This window comes from Balaenoptera musculus, chromosome X, assembly GCF_009873245.2.
Source record: "Balaenoptera musculus isolate JJ_BM4_2016_0621 chromosome X, mBalMus1.pri.v3, whole genome shotgun sequence".
Classification (NCBI taxonomy): domain Eukaryota; kingdom Metazoa; phylum Chordata; class Mammalia; order Artiodactyla; family Balaenopteridae; genus Balaenoptera; species Balaenoptera musculus.
In genome coordinates this window covers 15,307,457-15,335,109 of record NC_045806.1, presented here as the reverse complement: position 1 = coordinate 15,335,109, position 27,653 = coordinate 15,307,457, and the positions used below count along the sequence as shown (strand labels likewise).

The 27,653-nt window shown below is 38.1% G+C and overlaps 1 protein-coding gene across 7 annotated transcripts in view; it reads right to left on the bottom strand.

The window, feature by feature from the left end:
- Positions 1–27,653, bottom strand: part of PPEF1 (protein phosphatase with EF-hand domain 1) — a 147,223-nt gene that overhangs the window by 43,481 nt on the left and 76,089 nt on the right. For 6 of the 7 annotated variants that reach the window (XM_036841022.1, XM_036841027.1, XM_036841025.1 and 3 more), the window contains 3 exons: positions 18,922–19,082; positions 9,737–9,851; positions 5,690–5,736 (listed from right to left, as the gene is read on the bottom strand). In XM_036841022.1, the coding sequence (XP_036696917.1) occupies positions 5,690–5,736; positions 9,737–9,851; positions 18,922–19,082 (323 nt within the window). The remainder of the gene's footprint in view (positions 1–5,689; positions 5,737–9,736; positions 9,852–18,921; positions 19,083–27,653) is intronic. The other variant, XM_036841028.1, reaches the window with a different exon arrangement.

The following is a 27,653-nucleotide window of genomic DNA, read 5'->3' as shown; positions in this document are numbered from 1 at the left end:
AATTTCTTTAGTCAAACCTAATTTTAAGCCCCTAATAGTAAGGGTCAGCTAAGCCATCCACCTTACATGGCACGCTTGACACCCAATAAGTTTTAACCTTTTCAAAAAATCACACGTCTTCAAAAGATTGATTTGTGATAATGAAGCTCGTTCAGTAGAAAATGTCACTGTCTCTGAAAGTGATTCTAAAAGGGGTCCTAAATATATACTGAACTTCTGTAAGTGTTGAGCCTCTGAAGGCAAAGGCAAGACTTATTTGGATGTATAAGAACTGCATTGTTGATCCAGGACTAGTTGTATTACTCTATATAGTCTGAGTTCAAATACGTTTTAGTCTTAGAATAATAAGAGAATTGGAAAACAGATAAAAAGTATAGCTAAGTCTTCTGGGACATGGGTCTCTAGGATATTTAGGCTTCTAGCTACGCTACTGAGATTTCTCTGGATTTCCTTCAAAGAAGGAAACACTGCTGCTGAGGGAACCCATCCTTCACTCAGTTCCAGTAAATCAAACTCTCTGGCTTATTCTGCAGCTGATACACAACAAACCATCTATGACATGGTGATCAAGTTGACAAATATAGAAAACCTGGGGTAACTACAACTCTGAACAGCATTAGATGACCTTCAGGGGGAAAAAATAGCAGATCACAATTAATTAACTTGAGTAGAGATAAGGAGACCTATTTCCCACTGAAGTATTTTACATAAGACATCTAGAAGTTATCACAATATTTTTTGGACATTTCCCCAAGGCACATCAAACAATAACCTCTGGACCTCAACTCCACATTATTTTAATTTTTATTTCTTTTGCAAACTCTATTTTAGAGATCTGTTCTGATTATAACACACTGCCTTAATCTCAAAAGGTAAAAAATTGACTACTGTGGCAGTGGGAAGCATATCAGCAATAGAGAAAAAAGAAAATATTTAATGACCTTCACAGCTGGAAAATTTGGGGCATAGGAGGTGGGGTGGAGGATGGTGGAGAAGAGAGAAAGAAAAGGAAAACAAGGCTGCGTGGCTTCCATGGACAGAATCAGTATGACACCCACAGGGTTGAGAGGTAATTAGCTTCTCTCTGTCCACGTGCAGCTCTTTTTCAACTGTAGGAGGTTTCCACACACAGCATCAATTTAACAAACTAACTTGCCAATACTTGGTCTAAAATTTCAAGCTTTCTAGTCAATGAGGAAAAGGCTCTGAACGAAGTATTCCAAATTGGTCACTCTAATTAAGCAAGAGTGGCTGATTAAAATTAACCTTTGCAGAAAATAAAGTCTAAAAATATGACCTAACTAATGCCATGTAAATTGCTTCACTTGATGACATTTGAAGCCATATAAAGTTGGGATGCCCTTTTAGGAAAGCTGTGCCATGGTTAACCGTGTGGCACCCAGAGGAAAGAATTCCCTTCAAACCCAGATAGGATTGTGAGCTGAAACTGTCTAGCTTAGTCTTAAGGTGCTAAATGATACAATTTGTAAGGACAACCAAATATTAAAGAAACCAAAAATGTCAAAACAATCAAAAACGATCACTGGTACGGATTCCAACATTTATTGCAGCACACCACAAAAAGGGTGTGGGAATAAAATCTTTTCTGATCCTTCAAAACTTTCCTTCATGATTTAGGCACTTACTAAATTACTAAAACTCTTTGAAGGGATTGTCTTAAATGTCACCTCCTCCAAGAAGTCTCCCATGACTTAGGTGCCCCTCCAATGTGCTCCCTTGGAAACTCACTTACCCCAGTTATAACATGTCTCACCCTGAACTGTCTTGTTTTTTCATTAGTTGACCTACCCCACTAAACTGTGATATCTTTGGGGCCAAAAACAGTTCCATACTCTTTCATCGCTGGGCTCTCAATCTCCACTTCCTGAACACCGTCATTGGTTAACACTCAAAATATTTCTTGCTTTCATGTGAATGCTATAATTTCACCTTTAGTCCTTTTTATAGTACTTCTTACCACCCACCTCCTCCTGTTCAATCTTTACGTTAGCACCTTCCAGTTTTATACATTCCATTTAGTTTTGCCAATGGAATTAAAGAAACATTCTCTTTTTGCATCTATCTACTCCAGAGTCCTTTCCCTGATCGCACCTTAATATCTTCAACTACCTCTTGAGAAATTTTCTAATTGCCTAGGAAGTCACTTTTCACATTTAATTTACTCAACTATTTTCCCTTTTTTGTATTTTCCAAGACCTCTAGAGAAATAATTACCAGATTTTCTGTTGTGGCTATTCCCCACATACCTCCACCCCCTTCTCCTTCCTCAGATTGTAATTGTCAAAAATAGCAGGACTGTACTTCTGAACATTTATATGGTGTTATGTAGACTTAAACAAATCTCATTCCTCAAACTGCATAAATAAACTCCCTTTTGCCTTCAACTCATTCAGAAAGACTTCCCTCTGGAAATCTGGGCCTCCCTTCGGGATGGTGCTAGACTCCTGACTCGTGCAGCCCTCTGGAAGGAAAGGACCCACTCTTCCACAGGATGGAGACCTCAGGGTCAGGAGTTGGGGCGGGTCCACTTGCTCCTCAGAGCCACCAACAGACTAACACTTTGCCAGCCTCTCCTCCTTCCAGGCCCATGAGCTCTGACCAAACTTCCTTCCTCTGCATCTCATCTCTCAGTCCTATGGCCAACCCACTTAACACATCTGCTTTCCACTTGCTTGACATCCTCATCCCTAATATTCTCTTTCACTCACTTCAGCCACCCACATTCTGGATTCCACCTTGGACCCACTCATCCCCTAGGACTACTCCCCTTGCAACTTCCCACCCATCCTGCTTCCTGGGCTTCCTGCCCTGACCTCAGAGAGCATGGCAATCCTTCATTCCACCCATTTCTCCCAGTTGGTTGCCATCCTGGCCTCTCTTCCTTCCCTGCCCAGACTGGATTCCGTAGCTGATCTCCAGAATTGCCCTATTTACCAGAACCCTCAGTTCCCTGCCGGCAAACCTTTGGCTGGACTTCCTGACACCAACTCACTACCTGGATGGCCTTCTATTTCTCCTGACCCCACTCTCTGGCTACCAGGTCCTAGACCTTTGCTTAGGCCTCCTGCAGTCTCAACCGAATCTCTTCCTAAGTGCTAGCTCCATTCATCCACTCCTGGTTTGGCTTCCTCCATTCCCTTCCAAGCTCCCATTCTGAATGAATGAAATGAAAACCTTGTATTTCTATTATAATTTAGTACTTTAAAAAATGCTTTTGGATATTTATGTTATTTTATTCACAAGACAACCTCTTATGGGGTGGAAGCTCAAGAATACTGCAGCCGGGCTTCCCTGGTGGTGCAGTGGTTAAGAATCTGCCTGCCAATGGAGGGGACACGGGTTCAAGCCTTGGTCTGGGAAGATCCCACATGCCGCGGAGCAACTAAGCCCGTGAGCCACAACTACTGAGCCTGCGCGTCTGGAGCCTGTGCTCCGCAACGGGAGAGGCCACGACAGTGAGAGGCCCGTGCACCACGATGAAGAGTGGCCCCTGCTCGCCGCAACTGGAGAAAGCCCTCGCACAGAAACGAAGACCCAACACAGCCAAAAATAAATAAATAAATAAATTTATTAAAAAAAAAAGAATACTGCAGCCAAAGAAGACCTAAATAGACATTTATCCAAAAGACATACAGATGGCCAACAGGCACAAGAAAAGATGCTCAACATCACTAATTATTAGAGAAGTGCAAGTCAAAACTACAGTGAGGTATCACCTCACACCAGTCAGAATGGCCATCATCAAAAAGCCTACAAATAATAAACGCTGCAGAGGGTGTGGAGAAAAGGGAACCCTCCTACACTGTTGGTGGGAATGTAAATTGGTGCAGCCACACTATGGAGAACAGTATGGAGGTTCCTTAAAAAGTTAAAAATAGGGACTCCCCAGGTGGCACAGTGGTTAAGAATCCGCCTGCCAATGCAGGGGACATGGGTTCGAGCCCTGGTCTGGGAAGATCCCACATGCCGCAGAGCAATGAAGCCTGTGCGCCACAACTACTGAAGCCCGCGCACCTAGAGCCCACGCTCCGTAACAAGAGAAGCCACCGCAATGAGAAGTCCACACACCACAATGAAGAGTAGCCCCCGCTCGCCACAACTAGAGAAAGCCCGCATGCAGCAACGAAGACCCAACGCAGCCAAAAAAAAAAAAGGTTAAAAATATAGTAACCATATGATCCAGCAATCCCACTCCTGGGCATATATCCGAAAAAGACAAAAACTCTAATTTGAAAAGATATGTGCACCCCAATGTTCATAGCATCACTATTCACAATAGCCAAGATATGGAAGCAACCTAAGTGTCCATCGACAGAGGAATGGATAAAGAAGATGTGGTACATATATATACAGTGGAATATTACTCAGCCATAAAAAAAAGAAATAATGCCATTTGCAGCAATATGGATGGACCTAGAGATTATCATCTAAGTGAAGTAAGTCAGAAAGAGAAAGACAAATACCATATGATATCACTTATATGTGGAATCTAAAAAATAATACAAATGAACTTATTTACAAAACAGAGCCAGGCTCACAGACATAGAAAACAAAATTATGGTTACCAAAGGGGAAAGTGGGGGAGAGATAAGTTAGGAGTATGGGATCAATAGATACACACTGCTATATATAAAATAGGTAAATAAAAAGGATTTACTGTATAGCATAGTTTCAGGTGTACAGGAAAGTGATTTGGATATCCGAATCACTTTCCTGTATACCTGAAACTAACACAATATTGTAAATCAACTATATGTCAATACTATTTAAAAAAAGAAAAAAGAATATTGCAGCCAAAAAAGAAATTAAGGGTCATGGAGGTTATGTGGCTTACTCAAGCTCTCACAGTCCCCAAAGAGTAAAATTGATTTCCCATCATAATAATCAGAATATATTTTCTTTCAGGCCATCTGAGACACCTATGCTGTGCCCAATTATTCAACATGCTAGTTGTGGGGATGATGTATTAATCAAAAAGAGAGACAAACGGGTACCACTGTGAAGGCAGAGGTCACCTCAGGATCAATTTTCTGTATGCAATCATCCCAGAAGCAAACATTTAGGTTGCAACTGCTGGCTCAGAGAAAGAAATGAATCCAATCAAAGAGATGCAGAGAAACTCCATGCTGGCCAAGCTGCTTTGTGCCCTCTGTGCGGGCTCCCGCAAACAAAACCCAACCAACGAAGAGGAGTCATAGCACTGGAAGAGCAGCTGAGCCTGGCAATGATGAATCAGGGTGGAGAAGAGAAGAGCAGTCTGGAACTTGCTATGGGGGATTCCTTTCATGCATCATTAGTGCACAATGGAGGAGAAGACTGCTGTGGCATGCTCACTTCTGAACCAAATAACAATAAAATAAAACAGACTGTTTCCCTCCCCTTCCTGTGCCATCTAGACATTTACGATGTAATAAAGAACATAAATACAATCAGGTACAAATCCTAATGGATCTACAGATAACAATAATATTAAACAAAGACCCAAATTAAATCTTTAAAATTTTTTTGTGAAACGTGTGAAAAAAACCAAATCTTTCAACTTCTTGGATAAAAACTGTCCTATTATATCTGTATTTGTACCTATCCCTAATAAAACTAATATTGTTATTTGTCCTAGGGCTGCCTTCCCCCAACAAAAATATAAATATTTAGCAAAATAATCATTTACCTTCGAGTAGATCAAAAAAAGATCATCCAGTTTCCCATGCAAATCACCTGGAAATGAAATGAAAAATCGCTATTCAGTAGGAAACAAGAATTTAAAAACTGAAAAGACAAAAACTCTAATTTGAAAAGATATGTAACAGAATTTAAAAACTGAAACACTACTGGTATACTCCAAGCGTTTTCAGGACATCGGGTTTTTACCCTATGATGATATTAATTCAACAGACAATTTGTTTCCATAGCACTCTACGGAAACTTTGTCCCCTTTCCTATAGGGGACAGCATCCAATGTTGCAATTACCTATTCACTCCTGCCATTTATGCTGTTCTTAGCTCACTCTGTGCCAAGTGCTAGACTAAGGGTTTACGTGAATTATCTTGTTCAATCCTTACAACCACTCTATGAGATGGGTATTGTTTTCATCATACTCATTTTACGAATGAGGCTCAGAGTAGTTAAGTAACTTATGCAAAGTTGCCCAGCTACCAAGTAGCAGAGCTGGAATTCAAACTCAACTTTATCTCTCTTCAAAACTGAAGCTCTTAGTGATTGTTCTGTGCTACCTACACTGTAATCTCTAGGAGAACAGCAGTATCATCTATCTTGGCATTAAACCCCAAATGCCTCCCATAGTACCTGCTGCATAGTAGGCACTCAATAATTAAGTTTAATTGCTAAATGCAAAGCTTTTTAAAGCCACATTTTCAAGAATATGCTCCAGCAGTAGCATCTGAAACTTAAAAATTTTGAGTAGATAGTTGACATTCTGTTGATGAGACTATTAGAGAAAATAAAAATGAAAGCATGGCTTTATAAAACTCAGCCAACTAAGGGAAACCATATAAATAGATGAAGCCATTAATTTAAAAACAAGAGTAAATATGTGAATATTCAAAAGCCCTATTTGGATAACTATTTCTAGGTAAATATTTGACTTTCATAACCTCTGATCATAAATTTTTATTCCTTGTATCCAACTTAATTACTAAATATAATTTAATTTAGGAATACTTTTCCTCAGTTTGCTTAAAATGCTACAACCAAAATTAACCAAATATATACAAGACATGACCCCAATTATAATGGGAATAATAAAATTAAAATCCTGCATCACCAGCAGTTATTTATAAAATGACTACAATATTAAGAGCATATTAATACTACCGTATACTTAAATCTCATTGCTCTCACTCCAAATCTAAGGAAATAAAAATGGAAGGACTTTACTTATCAGTTAAATATATTTTTAAAATTATTTTGTTTTCCTAATTTTCTTCAGGATACTCCAATAAAGATGGTAAAAAAAAAAAAAAAAACTTTAGCTAAGAAAATATGAGCTCATTCAATAAACGGTCCCCACTACATTATGCTGCCTTAAAGGAGAGGCACCAATGTACACCATTGAGAATAAAGGTGCCTTTCTGGCTGACAGAGCAGAGGCATGTATATGTTCGCCAAATCTGTGTGTGGTTAGTGCTTCCGAGGCCACATCAGAAAAATATGAGTTCTGATGGCAGGGAGGAATTTCTGAGAGGGAGACAAGCATAATAATAAAAATGTTGTGAGTCAGGTATTCTGTTGAATTTGGTTAATTGGGAGCTTTAGAATATCTGCAATGCCTTAATGGACAAAGTATTTCACTTCATATCAATAAAACAAGCTACTATTAGCAGCTTTGGTTCCAATTAAAAAAAAAAACAAAAAACAAAGAAACCCAAAGATTTGGGTAGTCAGAACTGTTGCAGCTGGTATGCTAATAAATGAATTGGTTTCAGCATATTAAGAGTTGAGGCTATACAAATATTTTTATTTTCATTTTTTTCATAAGCTGCTTTATTATTTTTTAATTAATTAATTAATTAGGCTGCTCCGGGTCTTAGTTGCGGCACGTGGGATCTTCGTTGCTGCATGTGGGATCTTCCTTGCAGTATGCAGGGTCTCTATTTGCGGCATGCGAACTCTTAGTTGAGGCATGGGATCTAGTTCCCTGACCAGGGATCAAACCTGGGCCCCCTGCATTGGGAGCACGGAGTCTTAGCCACTGGACCACCAGGGAAGTCCCTAAAAATATTTTAACTTCTAGTTGGACAGCAAGAGATAAAACTCAATGTATCATGGAAAGACAGCCACAGAAAGATATTTCCACTGCATACAAAAATATAAGTGCATAACTGGTTATCATTTATAACATAAACTAAAACACCTACTATATTTCATGCACGTTGAGAACTATGTAGCATGTTTAGATGTGCATGTAAAAAAAATGCATCTGGAAATTAAAATAATGGTAAAGGTTCATCATAATTTCTCCCCCTTTCCTAATACTGTCTTAAACAGAGGATGTTTATGAAAATATGGCCCTGATTTTTAATTTTATTTTAAATGATGACCAAATTTTTCTAAGTTCAATGGGGCTATTAAAGACAGAAAATAATAATTCCTATGCTATGGGAACCTATGGGCCTTGGTTTTTCCTTCTATCAATGGTGCTACATGGAAAAAGTCTGGAAATAAATGCCCAAGATGTGGGTATCTTTAAAATAATGGAACTGTCCAATCAATCCATTCCCTAGTCCTTGTCTCATGATGGAAAATGAAACATCAGTCAGAGCAGTGCATGATGGGAGTTGGGATAGCAGATATGGAGTTGGCTCTAACCTGGGATGCAGAGGATCTGATTTTTAATTCTGACTCTGCCACTAACCAGCTGAGTAAGCTGAGGTGGAGAGAGGGGGACAAGTTACTACATAGAAATGCATGGAAGGCAATACACTTTTCTCTCTGGGCCTCAATTTCATCCGTAAGAGCAAGGGATAGACTAGATGGTCTCTGTAAGAACCATTCAGTTCTTACACTGCGTGATTCCAGGACTTACATGCCCTCTAATTAATTCATGTCTTCTTCCAGATCCTTTTATGCAAAGATAAGTCTCCAATGGCAACTGGAGGTATACTGGAAACATATGGGAGCAGATCACACTCTCTGTTTGGCCTATTATATACACTCTGAGAGCAAACCTCGCCTTGGCTCCAGAGGCTTCATGGGTTGGCATGGCTTCCTGAGCCTCATGACCCAAAATTCTTTATCTCCATGAAAAGTAAGAGCTGATGAGGCCTTGAATAAAAGGTCCCCACTGCTGAGATGCATCATCTGGAAGGCAGAGATGTGGTGGCCTGATTAGGTTGGAATTGAACCATTAAGGACTCTTCAAAAGCCTGAGTCAGGACATGTCATGGAGCATGTACTGCTACATCAAGTCCCTGTCACCACTATCAGAGGCTAGAATGGAAATAGTTTAATTAGATTGTCAAATCCATTCTACCTGCCAGAGTAAAAGAAACATGGGCTAAAAATTGATTTGGAAGATAACAATCACTGTTTTGTAACCTAAAGGCTTAATTAGAAGTTAAGGGAATTGCTGTTCCTTCCACGCACTCCATTCTCAGACAGTTGCAAGCATGCTGAGCACCAACTGTGTTGAATTTCAATGTGTACTGCTTCTTGAAGCAATATCCTGTCAGACTGGCCTATATGGTAACAAAATCTCAGCTCTTGTTATTTAGAAGAACAAGTAACAGATTTCTGGGACATTCCCACTCTTCTAAAAGCTGCAGAGACCAGTTGGAAAAATCTAAAACAGCAGCCGAGGGCAAAGAAGAGTTTAGTCTCCACCCTGCCTTGGGCTTTTCTCTTCCCAGCATAAGTGGCATGCAGAGGCCCACCTAAAAGAAGCTGCATTGAACAAAGACAATGAGAGCCAGACGGAGGGCAAAGAACACTTATTCCACCCATGGGTGGTTTTCTGTATTAAAATGCTGCCTGCTTTTATAAAAAGCTATGAGTTCTTTAATTTCTCACATAATTAATTCCTGCCAGCTGGTATGCAAAACAAAGACAAGATAGGAAACAGTACTATCATGATAGAAAACTCTATATTAACACTTTTCCCTTAATACAGTCCAATTTACACAGTTTTCAAGTTAGGCCAATGATGTGGAACCAAGAGGCTCCTAAATATTAATTTGGCAACACTGCTCTGAAACTTACCACAGATTGTTATCTCTTTGGAGGGAGAAGTTTTTGTGTGAGTGAAATTCGGCATTCGCTGCAGGAGCTTCTTGGTTTCAAATAGCACCTCTAAGACATAATAAGCATGAAGTATCTGTGAGGGCGAAGGAGAGGAAATAGATATAATGAATTAGGAGAAAAGGCATGAGTGCACAGAAAGCAATATAGGTGGAACATATGAGCACATTTCAGGTAGCTATAGTTCATGACAATCTCTAAATTATTTTTAAATAGATTATCCTAGCACAGTATCTGGCACATAATAAGCCCTCACTAGAGATGTGTAAGTTGAATGAATGAATGGTTCCTAGGACATCTATATTCTCATGTTCTTAATTGACATCACCCATTCACAGAACATTTCTTATTATTCTTGGTCCTTAGAGCCCAAGAGAGGTGACAAGAAAAAAAGGAGACTCCCTTGCCCTAAGGAAATGTGCAGGCAAAAAAGTAAAGAAAAGAGAAGGAAGGAAAAGAGAGAGAAGTAGAAAGAAAGAGAGAAGCAGAGAGAGATTGTTCAAGAGGAGCTGCTTTGCATTTGCTTGCGACCTCCTGCCCCAGGGCTGGGAATTAGATGGGGGTGCTGGGTTAGGAGGTCTCACAAGGCAGCCAGACAGGCCCCAAGGGACTCCTGAGCCAGGTGTCCTAGGTGTGGCTCAATATTTGGTGCACAGACATGAGTTTACAGGACAGCAAGCACACTTATATACAAGTGTAAGTATAGAACATATTGCCAACTCAGATAAACCATTCGGATTAGCTCCTATTATGACTATTCATCCCTTGATCTCCTCCAGTTACAGTGTTGATGACAGCATTGTTTTGGACAGATTTACTGGGTTTTCTCTTCCAGGCTTTTTTGTTTGTTTGTTTTTAAATACAGTGTGTTGTTCTCTCTTTTTGTAAATTATAAACTATTCCAAATACATAATTCAAAAAGTGATGTAGCTGATACAAATTTAACAGATGCTAACACCACTTTCTAGTCAGGACTGTTTGTACCTGTACTGTCCAATGCAGTAGACACTGGTCACACGGGGCTATTGACCACTTGAAATGGGGTCAGTCAAAATTGAGATGTAATGTAAGCACAAAATACACACTGGATTTTAAAGACTTAGTATGAAAAAAAAAAGTAAAACGTCTCATTAAAAACTTTTAATATGATTACATATTTAAATGATAATTTTATATGTTGGAGTAAATAAAACACATTATTAAAATTAATTTCACTTGTTTCTTTTTGCCTTTATAATACTGACTACTAGATGATGTTAAATTATGTATGTGGATCACATTATATTCCTATTGGACAGCACTGGTTTAGATTATTGGAGGCTGAGAGAGAGGTCATATCTACATATTGTTCAGATAACGGTTTGGGCATGGGATTCAGGACAGATGGAACCCTTTGGAACAATGCTATCTCATGGTGCCCTGAAATTTCCATTTCCACTTCCTATTAAAATAATGAAATTATTTTCCATTTCCACTTCCCATTAAAATTATTTAATCATGAAATTCTCCAAACTTATTTAAAAAAAAAAAACCAGGAAGCAGGATTGAAAGCAATGTGAGAATTAGGAGGAAAGAGAAGGTCCCCTGGATGTTAATTAGTGGGGAGCAACCCACATTTCCTGTCTCTCCAAACCTAATGGATTGCTAAGGATTTTCCCCACAAAAGCATTCTAAATCCGTGAGTCAAATCTTGAACTTTCCTTTAGCCAGATTTTAAAGGAACAGGCAAAACACTTCGATAGAATGATTTATTTTAATTTCCATATTTAATTTATTGATTCCCAAAACTGGCTTCAGTGTTACCTTAAGTTGCCACTGTAGACTTTCTGGACCATTTGTAGTGCTAATCAGAGGAATTACTGTCTGAAAAGGCAGTTGTTTTACTAAGTTAAATTAACAAATAATCATTGAGGATATATTGCAACAACAGAAAATTCCTACTATGAAAATGTTTTTTCTGGGTCCTTTTTCGATTGGTTAAAATCACTTTGGTATTATTAGTCCCTACAGAGCCAGTCTACTTCTCTTTCAGTAGCATTATAATCGTGTTTACAGCAATATTAAATACTCAAAAGAGTTAACTCAGAAGTTGATTTCTATGTTTACAAATATATTCAGATTAAATGGCAACTTAAATAAAATACTCACATTCTCTTAAAGGCATTGAGGGAGAATATTACTTTTAAAGGATTTTCTTTTTAAAAAAGTAACTAGTTTTTAAATGAAAAAAAACCCCCACATTTCTAAAGTTGAAATAAAAATTTAAACAGCAAAAAGGAGTATAATAATGAAAAGCAATTTTCCTTCTTCCCCAGACTTCAGTCTCCTTTCCCTATTCCCCAAAACAGCTGCTGTTAAGAGTGTCTTGAGTATCTTTCCAAAAAATATTCTATGCACTTGCAAGCATATAAAAATCAATATAACCAGGTTTCCCTGGTGGCACAGTGGTTAGGAATCCGCCTGCCAATGCAGGGGACACGGGTTCAAGCCCTGGTCCGGGAAGATCCCACATGCCACGGAGCAACTAAGCCCGTGTGCCACAACTACTGAGTCTGTGCTCTAGAGCCCGTGAGCCACAACTACTGAAGCCTGCACGCCACAACTACTGAAGCCCTCGCACCCAGAGCCTGTGCTCCGCAACAAGAGAAGCCACTGCAATAAGAAGCCCGCGCACCGCAACGAAGAGTAGCCCCCGCTCACCGCAACTAGAGAAAGCCCACACGCAGCAATGAAGACCCAACGCAGCCAAAAATAATAAATAAGTAAAATAAATAAATTTTTAAAAAATCAATATAACCACATATGAATATGCAAACACATGTATAAATACATAATCCCTTAAATAAAATGTGGTATATTCACACAAAGGAATATTATTCGACCAAAAATAGGAATGAGGTACTGACTGATACATGCTACAACATGAATGAACCTTGAAAACATTATACCAAGCAGAAGCCACCAGACACAAAAGGCACATATTATATGATTCCATTTATATAAAATGCACAGATTAGGCAAATCTGCAGAGACAGAAGGTAAACTAGTGGTTGCCAGGGGCTAGGGAGAAGAGGGAATGAGGTACAGGGTTTTGTTTTGAGGATGATAAAAATGTTCTGGAATTAGATAGTGGTGATGGTTGCACAACATTGTGAATATACTAAAAACCAATGAATCATACACTTTATTTAAAATGGTTAAAACAATCAATTTTATGTGATATGAATTTTATCTCAATTTTTAAAAATCAAAGTATATAATGCTTATTAATTTTGTTAACAAATGGGAGCACACTGTACACTATGTTGAACCTTTTATTCTTCCCTTAGCATCATATTTTTTTCATTTTTATAAAATCAAAATTGTCTATCTTTTCTATTATAGCTCCTTGAATTTTTGTCATAGCTTTTATGTCCTTGAGCATATTAAGCATATTTATTTTCAACCCTGAGTCTGATAATGCCATTATCTAAAAACTCTATAGGTTTGTTTCCATTGTTTGCTGTTTGCCTCAGTTTTCTTTTGTGAATCTTGCATCCTCCTGTGCCTGGTTAACAGTTGTGTTAAGTTCTGGATACTGTACATGAAAACTTGAAGAAATAATTTAAGCCTCTATTTTCTTCCAGAGAGGGTTTAAATTTTCTCTTGGCAGATGGCTAGGAGCACTAGCTGTCTAGGATGATCTCAATTCAATTTCAGGAATTAGATGATTCAAAATTTTGCTTCAGTCCCTACAGAGCCAGTACTTCTCATTCACTCTTACTCCTAGGGTACACCCTTAAGGTCCTAACCTGAGAATGAGGGTTCTGGGGTGGTGTCAGAAAATAATGAGGTAGATAGTTCCAAGATCCCATCCCTCTGCAGAAACACTGAAAAATAAAGCCAAAAAACCAGATCAAACAAACAAAGAAAACCTGTCAGATCCAACTTTGTCAGAACTCTGGAAAACAGTCAAAGCTCACAGCAACCAATGCTGAATTAAGAAAGAGGCAACTTAAAAATGGCACAGTGCAAGCAGAAAGTAAAGGCTAAGATGGATTTGTAAACAGCCAGGCTAAGCAGTAAAGGAGTGTACCAACACAGAGCCAATCAGCAAAGACTAGATTTTCCTTCCTTCCCTTTCCTTCCCTTCTGTTCCCTTCCCTTCTTTCTTTCCCTCTCCCTCTTTCTTCCCCCTCCCTCTTTCTTTCCCTCTTTCCTCCTTTCTTTCCTCCTCCCTCCCTCCCCCTCCCTTCCCCCTCCCTCCTCCCTCCCTTCCTCTCTCTCTCTCTCTCTCTTTCTTTCTTAATGGCTCTTGGTGTTCAAGGAAATCTCTGTCAAAACACTAGGTGAACACAGCCTAAAAGAAAAGAAACTTCGGAGACCTCACACCCAACTAGACCTAAGAAACATCAATAGACTACTCCACCCAAAACAGCAGACTACACATTTTCTTACAAGTGCACATGGAACATTCTCTAGGATAGACCAGATGTTAGGCTACAAAACAAGCCTCAATACATTCTAAAAGACTGAAATCATACAAAGTATCTTCTTTGACCACAATGGAATGAAACTAGAAATCAATAACAGAAGGAAAACTGGAAAGTTCACAAATATGTGGAAATTATACAACATACTCTTGAATATGTTGAAGAAATCATGAGGGAAATTAGAAAATACTTGGAGATGAACAAAAATTAAAACACAACATACCAAAACTTACGGGATACAGTAAGAGCAATGCTCAGTGAGAAATGTATGGCTGTAAATGCCTACATTAAGAAAGAAGAAAGATCTCGAATGAAAAGCCTGACTTAATGTTTAACACATTATTGACCAGAGACACATTAATACGTCTTTTGTTACCTGAACATTATTGACCAGAGACATATCAATACGTTTTTAGAGAGTGATACAATTAACATCACCATGCAAAGTTGTTAGAGCTTAAAATTGATCAAGGGTTCATTATATAACTTATGATTGTCATTATCATTCACATTTTGCTCCATTAGGTTTTGCTCCAACCTTGTGTATATTATAAACGTAAAATTTTCAAAAATGACACATTGTGAAATTCTGACTGAAGAAGAACTGTTCGGTGAACTTTATGCAGATATTTTCTCTGACTGTCTGAGCAACATATATACTAGCGTCCAGAAGATGACAGTTCTTCAGAATATAGTTCTGATTCAGACAATGTGAATATAACACCAACAAAAAGACAAAAAACCTTAGTGATTGATTCTGATACGGAAAGTGAAAATGAAACTCGTGGTGCTGGAGAATGTTCCTTTGCTTCTACAGAAGAGTGGATAGAAGACAACATTTCACGAAAATTAGAAGACTTTACAGGTGTGTCAGATATAACTACTGAATGTAATAACCTGCAAAGTGTTAGTGAAATAACAGAATTGACTTTTTGGCCAGCCAAAATAAAAATCGCCAGCCACAGGCATTAGTTTCTACAAAAATCCCCCCATCAGTAATGAGTTAAGGAGCTAGAAAAAGAAGAGCAAATTAAACGGAAAGCCAGCAGAAGGAAGAAGATAGGGATTAGAGTGCAGAGAAATGAAATAGAGAACAGAAAACCAATACAATCAACAAAACCAAAAGTTGGTTCTTTGAAAAGAGCTACAAAATTGACAAAATTTTACCTAGACTGGCCAAGAAAAAAAAGAGAGAAAATGCAAATAACTATAATCAGAAATGAAAATGGGGACATTACCACTGACCTCAAAGAAATAAAAAGAATTATAAGAGAATATTATGAACAATTGTATACTAACAAATTAGATAATTTAGATGAAATGGACAAATTCCTGGAAACACACAAATTATCAAAACACTCAAGAAGAAATAGAAAATCTGAACAGATCTAGAACAAGTAGAGATTGAATCAGTAATCATAAACTTCCTAACAAAGAAAAGTGCAAGACCAGACAGCTTCACTGGTGAACTCTATGAAACCTTTAAAGAAGTAACACCAATCCTTCTCAAACTCTTCTAAAAAATAGAAGAGAAGGAAGCAATTCCTAACTCATTTCATGAGGACAGTATTACCTTGATATCAAAGCCAGATAAAAACACCACACAAGAAGACAATACAGACCAATATCTCTTACGAATAAAATGCAAAAATCCTTGACAAGATACCAGCAAACCAAATCCAACAGAATTTCTAAAGAATTATATACCATAACCAAGTGGGATTTATTCCAGGAATGTAAGAGTGGTTCAACATAAGAAAACTGATCAATGTAATACACAACATTACTATAATGAAGGGAAAAAAACACACAATCATCTCAACTAATGCAGAAAAAGTATTTGACAAATTCCAACACCTTTTCATGATAAAGCCACTCAGAAAACTAGGAATAGATGGACACTTCCTCAACTTGATAAACAGCATTTATTAAAAACCAAACCAAACCAAACCATAACTAACATCAAACTCAATGGTGAAAAGATTAAAAGCTTTCTCCCTAAGATGAGGAATAAGAAAAGCATGTCTGCTCTCACCACTGCTATTCAACATTATACTGGAAATCCTAGCCAGAGCAATTAGGCAAGAAAAAGAAATAAAAGGCATCTAAACCAGAAACGAAGAAGTAAAACTCTATTCACAGATGATGTGATCCTGTATACAGAATATCCAAAAGAATACACACACACACACACACACACACACACACACACAAACACACACCTATTAGAGCTAATAAATGAATTCAGCAAAGTTGCAGAGTAAAAGATCAACCTACAAAAGTCAGTTGTGTTTCTATACACCAGCAATGAACAGTTCAAAAGGGAATTAAGAAAGTAATTCGTTTTATAATAGCAACCAAAAGAATAAAATACCTAGGAATAAATTCAAGGTAGTGAAAGACTTGTACACTGAAAAGTATAAAATTATGAAGCATAGCTGAAGGAAATTAAAGAAGACCCAAATAAATGGAAAAACATCCCATGTTCATGGATTAGAAGACTTAACATTGTCAAGAAGACAATACTACCCAAAGCAATCTACAGATTCAGTGCAACCCCTACCAAAATCTCAGTGGGCTTTTTTGCATAAATGGAAAAGTCAATCTTCAAATTCACTGCAAGGGACCCTAAATGCCAAAACAATATTGAGAAAGAATAACAAAGGCAAAGGATTGACACTTCCTGATTTCAAAACTTACCACAAAGCTACAGTAATCAAGACAGTGTGGTACTGGCATAAGGATAGACACACACACCAATGGAAAAGAATTGGGGGTCCAGAAATAAATCCAGACAGCTATGGCCTATTAATTTTTTACAAAGGAACCAAAACCATTCAATGGGGAAAGAACAGGTTCTTCAACAAAAGGTATAGGGACAACTGCATATCCACATGCAAAGAATGAAGTTGGACCCATACCTCATACCATATAGAGATGTTAACTGAAAATGGCTCATAGAGCTAAATGTCAGAGCTAAAACTATAAAATTCTTAAAAGAAAACATAGGGGTAAATCTTCATGACCTTGGATTTAGCAATGGATTCTTAGATATGATGCCAAAACACAAGCAACCAAAGAAAAAAGGAGATAAATTGGACGTCATCAAAATTAGAAACGTTTGTGACTCAAAAGACATTATTAAGAAAGTGACAAGACAACCTACAGAATGGGAGAAAATATTTGCAAATTGTATATCTGATAAGGGACTTGTATCCAGAATATATAAAGAACCCTTACAACTCAATAGTAAGAAGACAAATAACCTGATTTTAAAATGGGCAAAGGATCTGAATAGACATTTCTCCAAAGAATGTGTACAAATGGCCAGTAAGCATGAAAAGATGCTCAACATCTTAGCCATTAGGGAAATGCATATGAGAACCACAATTAGATACCACTTTACACACAACTAGGATAGCTATAATAAAAATAAAATTTAAAATTTTTAAAAAACATAAAATAACAAGTGTTGGCAAAAAATGTAGAGAAACTGGAACCCTCACGTATTACTAGTGGTAATGTAAAATGGTGCAGCCACTGTGGAAAACAATTTAGCAGTTCCTCAAAACGTTAAACATTGAGTCACCATATGACTCAGCAATTCCACTCCTAGGTACAGACGCAAGAGGACTGAAAACATATGTTCATATAAAAACTTACACATAAATGTTCATGGCAGCATTGTTCATAATAGCCAAAAGGTAGAAAAAAATCCAAATGTTCATCCATTGATGAATGGATAAACAAAATGTGGTATACTCATATAATAGAATATTAGTCAGCCATAAAAATAAAGGAGTGATGAAACATACTATGGCATGCATGAACCTTAAAAACATTATGCTAAGGGAAATAAGCCACATACAAAAGGAAACATATTACATGATTCCGTTTGTACAAAATATCCAGAAGAGACAAATCCACAGAGACAGAAAGTAGAACAGTGGCTGCCAGGAGTAGGGGAGGAGGGAATGGTAATGGGTACGGCACTTCTTTTGGGGGTGAAGAAAATGTTCTGGAGTTAGATATTAGTGATTGTTGCACAATCTTGTGAATGTACTAAAAAGCACTGAATCAATCGTACACTTTAAAATGGTGAATTTTATGGTATGTGAATTATACCTCAGAAAAAAGAACAAGGAAATACTGTAAGCCTATAGATAGAGAGGAGGTTTCTGTGCACCTGAGGAGACTTGTATTTAATGGGTTAAGCAAAGCAGAGGGTAGCTCTCACTTAATGTGAAGTTTTTTCCCAAGGGAATGCATTTCTGCTGTAGTATTTTCGTCTATTCATTCAACAGATAGTCAGTGAGCACATGTTATGTACAAGAATCAGGACAGGGCTTCCCTGGTGGTGCAGTGGTTGAGGGTCTGCCTGCCAATGCAGGGGACATGGGTTCGAGCCCTGGTCTGGGAAGATCCCACATGCCGCGGAGCAACTGGGCCCGTGAACCACAGCTACTGAGCCTGCGCGTCTGGAACTTGTGCTCCACCACAAGAGAGGCCGCGACAGTGAGAGGCCCGTGCACTGCGATGAAGAGTGGCCCCCGCTCGCCGCAACTAGAGGAAGCCCTCGCATAGAAAACGAAGACCCAACACAGCCAAAAATAAATTAATTAATTAATTAATTTAAAAAAAAAAAGAATCAGGACAGTATCTGCTTCTACTTGCCTGTTGTTGCTTGAAGGCCTCAATAAGTAAATCAATATCAGTAAAAGTGAGAGGAAATTGCAGCCGAGGACCACAGTAGGAGTCTGGGACGTCTATCAACCCCAAATAGTCCCGTCTATCCTTGTCCTGGATGTTGCTGCCAAGAAGGTGAGTTACTAATTCTGGAAATGGAAAGACAGAAAAGGGGGAAAAAAAATCTACATTTCCATACTTAAAATGCAATAAATAACTTCTTGAATACCTAGCCCATGTAAAGCACTGTGCTAAATGTTATGAATACCAAGATATCCCACATATAACCATGAGGAATGATTTGTTCTGAGATCAGTAGGTACATTCACATGAATCATCATTATCCCTTCCCAGGTGGACATTTTACCAAAGCAGTGAGTTCATCAGTGGGGAGGAGAGGGAGGAGCACAGGGAAAACTGGTCAATCAAGGTATTTTGATGCTCTGAAGCTCTAACTCTACATTTTTTTTTGCCCACTCTAATATCTCAGATTTTTACAAATAGGGCTGGAAACATAACAATGCATTGTATTTGGTTCAAACATCTGTGGCTATTCAGGATCTACAGAAAATTAAATGGCAACATTCAATTTTCCCTGTTAAACACTTCAAATTTTACTTAACTGTAATTGATTTGTTTCTCTCGTCACATAAAAACCAATTTTCTGACATGATTTTCTTTTTCTTCTTGGTAACAAACCATAGGCAGAAATTCCCAAAGGACCTCTCTCTCTCTCGAAGAGATATTTCTGTGTAACAGATTACCTCCACTGCCCATTTCAGTAGGTGCTGAGACCCAGGATCTCTTTCTTGCTAGACTGCCTATGAAACAGTCAGCCCAAGAAAAGAAATCTGGCCAATTCAGGTGGAGAAAGATGAAAAGTGATATGGTAGATTGATTGCAAAAGTATCCCCAATTCTCTACTCCAGCCTCTAGTCATGCTCTTTTTAATGTGATTTTGCAGCCACTCTCATCAAGAGTCTCCTTCCCCAGCCCTTGAAGCTGGGTTGGGTTTGTGACTTGAGTTGGACTAAAGAATATGGTGGAAGTGTTATGTACCAGTTCCAAGCCAAGGCCTCAGGAGGCCTTGTATGCTTCCATGCTCTCTCTTTTGAGAGACCCAAAAAACTGCCAAATCAAGTCTGCCAAGATCAGCAGAAGTGCTCAGCTGATCTGTACACTTGTGAGCAAAAAGAAATGTTTATTACATGCTACTGAGCTATTATAGTTGTTTAATACACAGTATTATTGCAGTAACAGATAACTGATAGGACAATGACATACTCTTCAGCTCATTAACACTGAATTGCTACTAAGCTCATTAATTAGAAGTTCTCTAGGGCTTCCCTGGTGGCGCAGTGGTTAAGAATCCGCCTGCCAATGCAGGGGACACGGGTTGAAGCCCTGGTCTGGGAAGATCCCACATGCCGCGGAGCAACTAAGCCTGTGTGCCACAACTACTGAGCCCGCCGCGTGCCACAACTACTGAAACCCACAAGCCTAGAGCCCGTGCTCCACAACAAGAGAAGCCACTGCAATGAGAAGACTGCACACCACAACAAAGAGTAGCCCCCGCTCACCGCAACTAGAGAAAGCCCGCATGCAGCAACAAAGACCCAATGCAGCCCAAAATAAATAAATAAATAAATAAGAAGTTCTCTATAGGTTTGGAAGGTATGATGTTAGCAGATATAGATAGAATACATTGTTTTTCATTATTCAGTTATGCTGAGAGATTACAATTAAAAACTAAACTTGAAATTTTTTTCTAAAGTCATAATATTTGGTAATTTTAAAATGTTTTCTAAATTATTGTGTACTCCAATATTTTTTGGTGGTAATTGATGATGTTTTATAAGAAGTTAAATTTAGGAGTAATAATGTCTGTCTTCAATGTGGTCCAGCAGAGGTTATTTTTCTCATTTGGATTTGGTTTGAGATTTGAGAAAACTTAATTATTTCATTTTATGTTTGAAAACTAGAAATGCAGAGCATCTTGGTAAATTTTATCTCAGGTTCATTTTGTAGGCAGAAAAGCCAAAATATTCTACTTGACTATCTTAATGATCATTTCTACTTGGTAGTCTTTCTTAGAAGAGCATCTTACTCCAAAAAAAACACCTTTCTTCTTCCCAGCTTTACTTACTGAAAAATCAGGCTTCTCTTGGGAAAACAACAACAACCAAACAAACAAAACCAAAAACAACCTCAGCAGTTGCATTATATCATCTTTTTTCTTTTTAACATCTTTATTGGAGTATAATTGCTTTACTGTGTGTTAAATGGTGTGTTAGTTTCTGCTTTATAACAAAGTGAATCAGCTATACATATACATATATCCCCATATCCCCTCCCTCTTGCGTCTCCCTCCCTCCCACCCTCCCCATCCCACCCCTCTAGGTGGTCACAAAGCACCGAGCTGATCTCCCTGTGCTATGTGGCTGCTTCCCACTAGCTATCGGTTTTACATTTGGTAGTGTATATATGTCCATGCCACTCTCTCACTTCGTCCCAGCTTACCCTTCCCCCTCCCCATGTCCTCAAGTCCATTCTCTAGTAGGTCTGCGTCTTTATTCCCACACTATATCATCTTATAACTACCTTACTGAGAAATCCCAACTGGTGAGGTATAAACAAGAACTGATTTTCTTTTCCCGACCATTGCCTTCACCAATGTTCTGTCAACTTTCCCTTTCTCATCAGCTAACTGACACAAGTCAATTCCACCAGTTCTGGTTATTAAAACTCAGTCTTGTTATTTAAGACTGTAATAAAAATATTGCTTTTCTTCTTAAAAAAAAAAAAAAGTCCAGTCTGGCCCTTCCTTTCATACATTTGATGACCCTCATTTCTTATAAGTTCAGTGATAAATATATGAAAAAGCACCATTTCCCTAAACCAATTTTTTTTTTTGGCCTTGCCGCGCAGCTTGCAGGATCTTAATTCCCTAACCAGGGATTGAACCTGGGCCCCCTGCAGTGGAAATGTGGAGTACTAACCACTGGGCCACCAGGGAATTCCCTAAACCAATTTTTTTTTTTTTTTAATTTAGTTTTGCCTGCATTGGGTCTTCGTTGCTGTGCGCGGGCTTTCTCTAGTTGCAGCGAGCGGGGGCTACTCTTTGTTGCGGTGCACGGGCTTCTCATTGCAGTGGCTTCTCTTGCTGCAGAGCACGGGCTCTAGGTGCCCAGGCTTCAGTAGTTGTGGCATGTGGGCTCAGTAGTTGTGGCTTACGGGCTCTAGAGCACAGGCTCAGTAGTTGTGGCACACGGGCTTAGTTGCTCCGTGGCATGTGGGATCTTCCCGGACCAGGACTCAAACCTGTGTCCCCTGGATTGACAGGCGGATTCTTAACCACTGCGCCACCAGGGAAGCCCCCTAAACCAATTCTTAATCAAAACTACTCAATATGAAATATCAATAAACATCAAATCATAATCCTTCTGCTGGTTTTTATCCACATAATAAAGAATAACATAGATTTTCTTCCTAACGTGGGTAGCTAACGTGCATCATATGTGAAAACAATCAAAAGCGTCAACATTTCAAATGCATGTACTGTCCTTGTGGGCTGTAACTATTATAACTAATAATAATAATTTAATGAATGCCAACTATAAGAATATTTGTGCAACATGTAATTAGAATTAATCCATACCTATTTGGTTTCTAATTCTGTCAACATGAATCTATAGTAATTAAATATAATAAAATCTTGAATTATAACTGAATGATGCCTTAACAAGTTGTTCTAAAGAAAATACCTCAAAAATACCCCCTACACACAATCTTTTCTTTTGCCCAGTACAGACTCAAAATCTGGACTAGGAAAAATCTAAAGCTCATAATTTTTTTTAAAAAAACAATTTCTGCCTCTACCACCCGCATGTCACTTTGAATACAAGCTCCAGACGTTGCTGGAAAAAGAAAAGCACAAATTGAACCATGTTTATAGTTACTTCATTTCTCAATTATGAATCTGGATTAAAATCATGAGTGTCCATACAGTAAGTTCAATAGATGCCAAAATGACCTTTTGTAAAATTCAACACCTGTTCTTGATTTTTTTAAAAACTCAGAAAACTAGGAATGGAAGGATACCTCCTTAATGTATTTTTAAAAATTTAAATCAACGGTAATGGTTTTTCCATTGAATCATTAACAAAACGGGGATGCCCACTTTCACTGTTTCATTTTAACACTGTTCTGCTATCTCCAGCAAATATAATAAAACATGAAGCCAAAATAAGAGCAGTGACTCTTGGACAGAAAGATATAAAGTTACTTGTGACCAGTGTGATTAAATATCTACACTCAAGAAAATCAATTGAAAAACTCCCAGAATTGATAGGAGAATTAAAACAATAACAGCGGTTAATCTCACTGGTTTGAATCACAGCTTCACCACTGATAAGATGAATAACCTTGGGAGGTTACCTTATAAGCCTCAGTATTCTCATCCACAAAAGGGGGATGAGAATACTAATTCCACTGGTTTGTCATGAAAACTAAATGAAATGATATATTTAAAGCACTTAAAAGACATGGCACATGGCATTTAATAAATATGAGTAGTAATAATAATTATTATTATTATTTAATGTTACTGTTCAATAGTATCACAATACAAAATAAACAGACATAAACCAAACGCTTTACTAAATACTACCAATAATCATTAGGGAGATACAGTGGGGGAAATATCTTATTCACCATAGCAACAAAAAATATAAAATACCTGGCTTGATAGCACATTTTGATTGATCTGGAAAGCAGAAAGAAAAGTCAAAACAACACTTCCACTCACTCCATCCCACTCCCCACTTCCACCAGACTCTGTTTAAACCTGTTGCTATGTATATAGCAGCTTTGGCTTTCTACCTGTGGGAGGAGGCTGATGTAAAAACTCAGACTGGGGAAAGGATGTGCAGCGTCTCCCCATCAAGTCCTATGAATTGGCTTTGAGCAAGCAGTAGGACATGTAGGTCACCTCTCACCTTTGGAACACCCAGAATGTCTCAGCATACTCTGTGCCTCAGAGTTAAAACCATTAAACTGGCCCTGGTATCTGGAAATGTTAAGTGACCTTCTGGTCCCTAAATATACCCTGCTTAGGGGTCATAGCACTTCTGTCAAACAGGCCTAGGTAGAGGTTGTCTGGAACTTTCCCACCAAAAAGGGCCATCAGAAAGCAACCTACAGTAATGTACAGTATGGTGACTCTAGTCAACAATACTCTATTATATACTGAAAGTTGCTAAGAGAGTACATTTTAAAAGCTCTCACCACACACACACAAAATTGTAACTATGTGAATTGATGCATGTGTTAACTAACATTGTGGTAATCATTTTGCAATATATGCATATAAGAAATCATTATACTGTACACCTTAAACTTATATAATGTTATATGTTAATTATATTTTAATAAAGCTGGAAAAAATTTTGAAAGTGAAATCAACATACAGCAATAATCTGGAAATCTCTTTTTCTGATACATATAATAACTAAATCAGTATGATACTAGGACTCTATAATGGAGAGATGTGTAAGATAACAGACAGCCTGGAAATATGCCCTATTACATATTTTTTAATAAATATATTATGAAGGAGGCACTACAAAACATGGTGAAAAGATACATTATGAAATAAATGTCGTGGGGAAAATTTGGTTAACTACTTGGACATTTTCTTCGTAGGTGTGTTTTTTAATTATTCTCAACCACTAGGCATCAAAATTTCCTTTTTTAGTTTAATATCAAAAATTCAAAATTTATGAAATGTTAAAACTTTTAAAAGTCAAACCATAAAAAATCTAGAAAAACAGCCATGGTAATCCACATTTTAAATATTTCAGGGCCTTCTAAGTTTAAAAGCCAAGGATTCACAAAGAAAAAGATATTTAGACTTGAAAAGAAAGATATTTTAAATAATTAATGGATGAAAATTTCCTAAACCTGACAAAAATATCAACTTAGATATAACAGAAGCTCAGCAAACCCCACACAGGATAAATAAAAATGAAACCTCATCAAGGCATATTATGGTTAAACGCTATTTTCCAATGTCACTTAGGTTATTTTGTTTCTTCCCCACCTCCTTTGGGTGATGGTTATTCATTTGTAATACAATTAAGTTCATTTGTCACAGTGTGTATTCTACTTGGGAATCACATTCTCTCTCTCTTCCTGTTTTTAATTAATTATTATTTTTTTTTTAGGGATGTGAAACATTATCATGGTTCTAAGATTCAGAACTACAGAAAGGTATTCTCAGAGATGTGTCACTTGCCCCTCATCCCTCCTACCCAAACCCCATTCTCCCCATTCTTTCTGCCCTGCTCCCACCTGTCCCTCCATTTCCTGTAGGTAAATAATGCCATTAGTTTCTGACTTACCCTGTAGGTTTCTCCTGTATTTATTTTTGCACAAATGAGCACACACAGACACACACACATGCGCGCACGCTCATATCAGGCAAGGCTTTCTTAAGCAGGATACAGAAAGCACTAACCATAAAAGAAAAAAATTGTACTACATTAAAATCAAGAATGTCGGGCTTCCCTGGTGGCGCAGTGGTTGAGAATCTGCCTGCTAATGCAGGGGACACGGGTTCGAGCCCTGGTCTGGGAAGATCCCACATGCCGCGGAGCAACTAGGCCCGTGAGCCACAACTACTGAGCCTGCGCCTCTGGAGCCTGTGCTCCGCAACAAGAGAGGCCGTGATAGTGAGAGGCCCGCGCACCGCGATGAAGAGTGGCCCCCGCTTGCCGCAACTAGAGAAAGCCCTCACACAGAAACGAAGACCCAACACAGCCAAAAATAAAAATAAATTAATTAATTTTTAAAAAAAATCAAGAATGTCTACTCATCAAAAGACATCATTTAAAGATTAAAGACTAGGGGGATGGATAAAAGCCAAAGACTAGGAGCAGATATTTGCAATAAATTCATCTAACAAAGATTCACATTCTCATATTTAGAATACCTACAGAACTCTTACAAATTGGTAAGAAAAAGGCAGATACCCAATAGAAAAATGGGCAAAAGACCTGAACAGGCACTTTGCCATATGGGATGTCCACGTGACTGCTAAACATTCAAACAAGTGAGCAACTTCTCTGCTCACCAGGGGAATGCAAATTAAAGCAGAAATGTGATATTACTACATACCCACCAGAATGGCTAAAATGAAAAGGACTGATAATTTCAGGTGTTGACAAAGATACTGAACAACTGGAACTCTCATACACTGTTGGCAGTATAACTTGGTACAACAATTTTGTAAAACTGTTTATCAGTACCTAATAAAGCTGACCATATGTATGCCCTATAACTCCAAACTTCCTTTCCTGGGTTGTGGTACATCTTTATAATAATGGTCCCCAACGAATCACGTCTCCTTGTATTCATATCCCTTTACAAGATAATGCTGCTGCTACTGCTCCCTGCAAGAGATGGATCTTTCCTAACCCCTTTGAATCTGCACCTAGCCTTGTGACTTGCTTTGACCAATAGGATATGGCAGAACTGATTTTGTGTGAGTTCCAGAGCAGAGGCCTAAGGAGGCCTTGTGGCTTCTGCCTTTGCCCTCTTGGGATCTAGCTGCCATGTAAAGAAGTCCAGGATATCCTGTTGGACAGAGAGGCTGCATGAGGAGAACTGAGGTATCCAAGCTCATAGCCAACACCAAAGTCCCAAACATGTGAGAAAACCATTTGGACCTCCCTCTCCAGCCCAGCTAAGTTGAGTGAGACCAACTGACACCACATGCAACAAAGACAAGCCATCCCCACTGAGCCCTTCAAATGCCTGACCCACAGAATCACAAGCAATAAAATGGTTGTTGTTTTAAAGCACTAAATTTTGGGGTGGTTTGTTATACAGCAATAGATAACTGAAAATGAGTATATAGCAAAAGAAAAGAATACATATGTTCACTAAAAAGGACAAGTACAAGAATGTGCATAGTAGTACCATTTAAATTACCAAAACTGAAAACAACTCAAATGTCCATAAACAATAGAATGGATAAATTTTGGTATATTCATAAAATTAAATATTATTCAGCAATAAGAATGACCAAATGGATGACTCTCACAAATATAAAGTTGAGTAAAAGAAGCAAAACTGTACGTTTTCATTTATACAGAGAAGTTCAAAAACAAGCAAAACTAATCTAGGAGGTAGAAGTCAGGAAAGTAGTGACGAGGGTGCAGGGATTGGGTAGTGAGTAGAGGAGAACAGGAGGGGGCTTTTGTGGCTATGATAATGTTTTATTTCTTGTTCTGGGTGCATGTTACAAGGCTGAGGTTACTCTGAGAAAATTTATTAAGTCATATACTTATCATTTGTGTACTTTCCTGTAATTTGTATACTTTTCTTCCAGAAAAGTTTACATAAGAAAGTTAAACCACTGTCCCCTTCTCTGATAAAATTTTTAAAATATTTTTAAATCACTTGCATAATTTTTTAAGCAGATTTTTAAAAATATAGAGCCTGAGTAAATATCTTTGGGCTGGAACCAGGCCATCTGTGGCTATGAATATCCATAAGTGATTCTGATGCAGAGCTCAGATTAAAATATTAGGTCATTAGCAGAAAGAGGGCTGTTTCATTTCATTATTATTATATTTCCTCTCAGAAATATTTTTGCCAAAGAACATGAAGCACAAACAACTGTCTTCAAATTGTAATTAGCTGAAAGAAAAAAAATG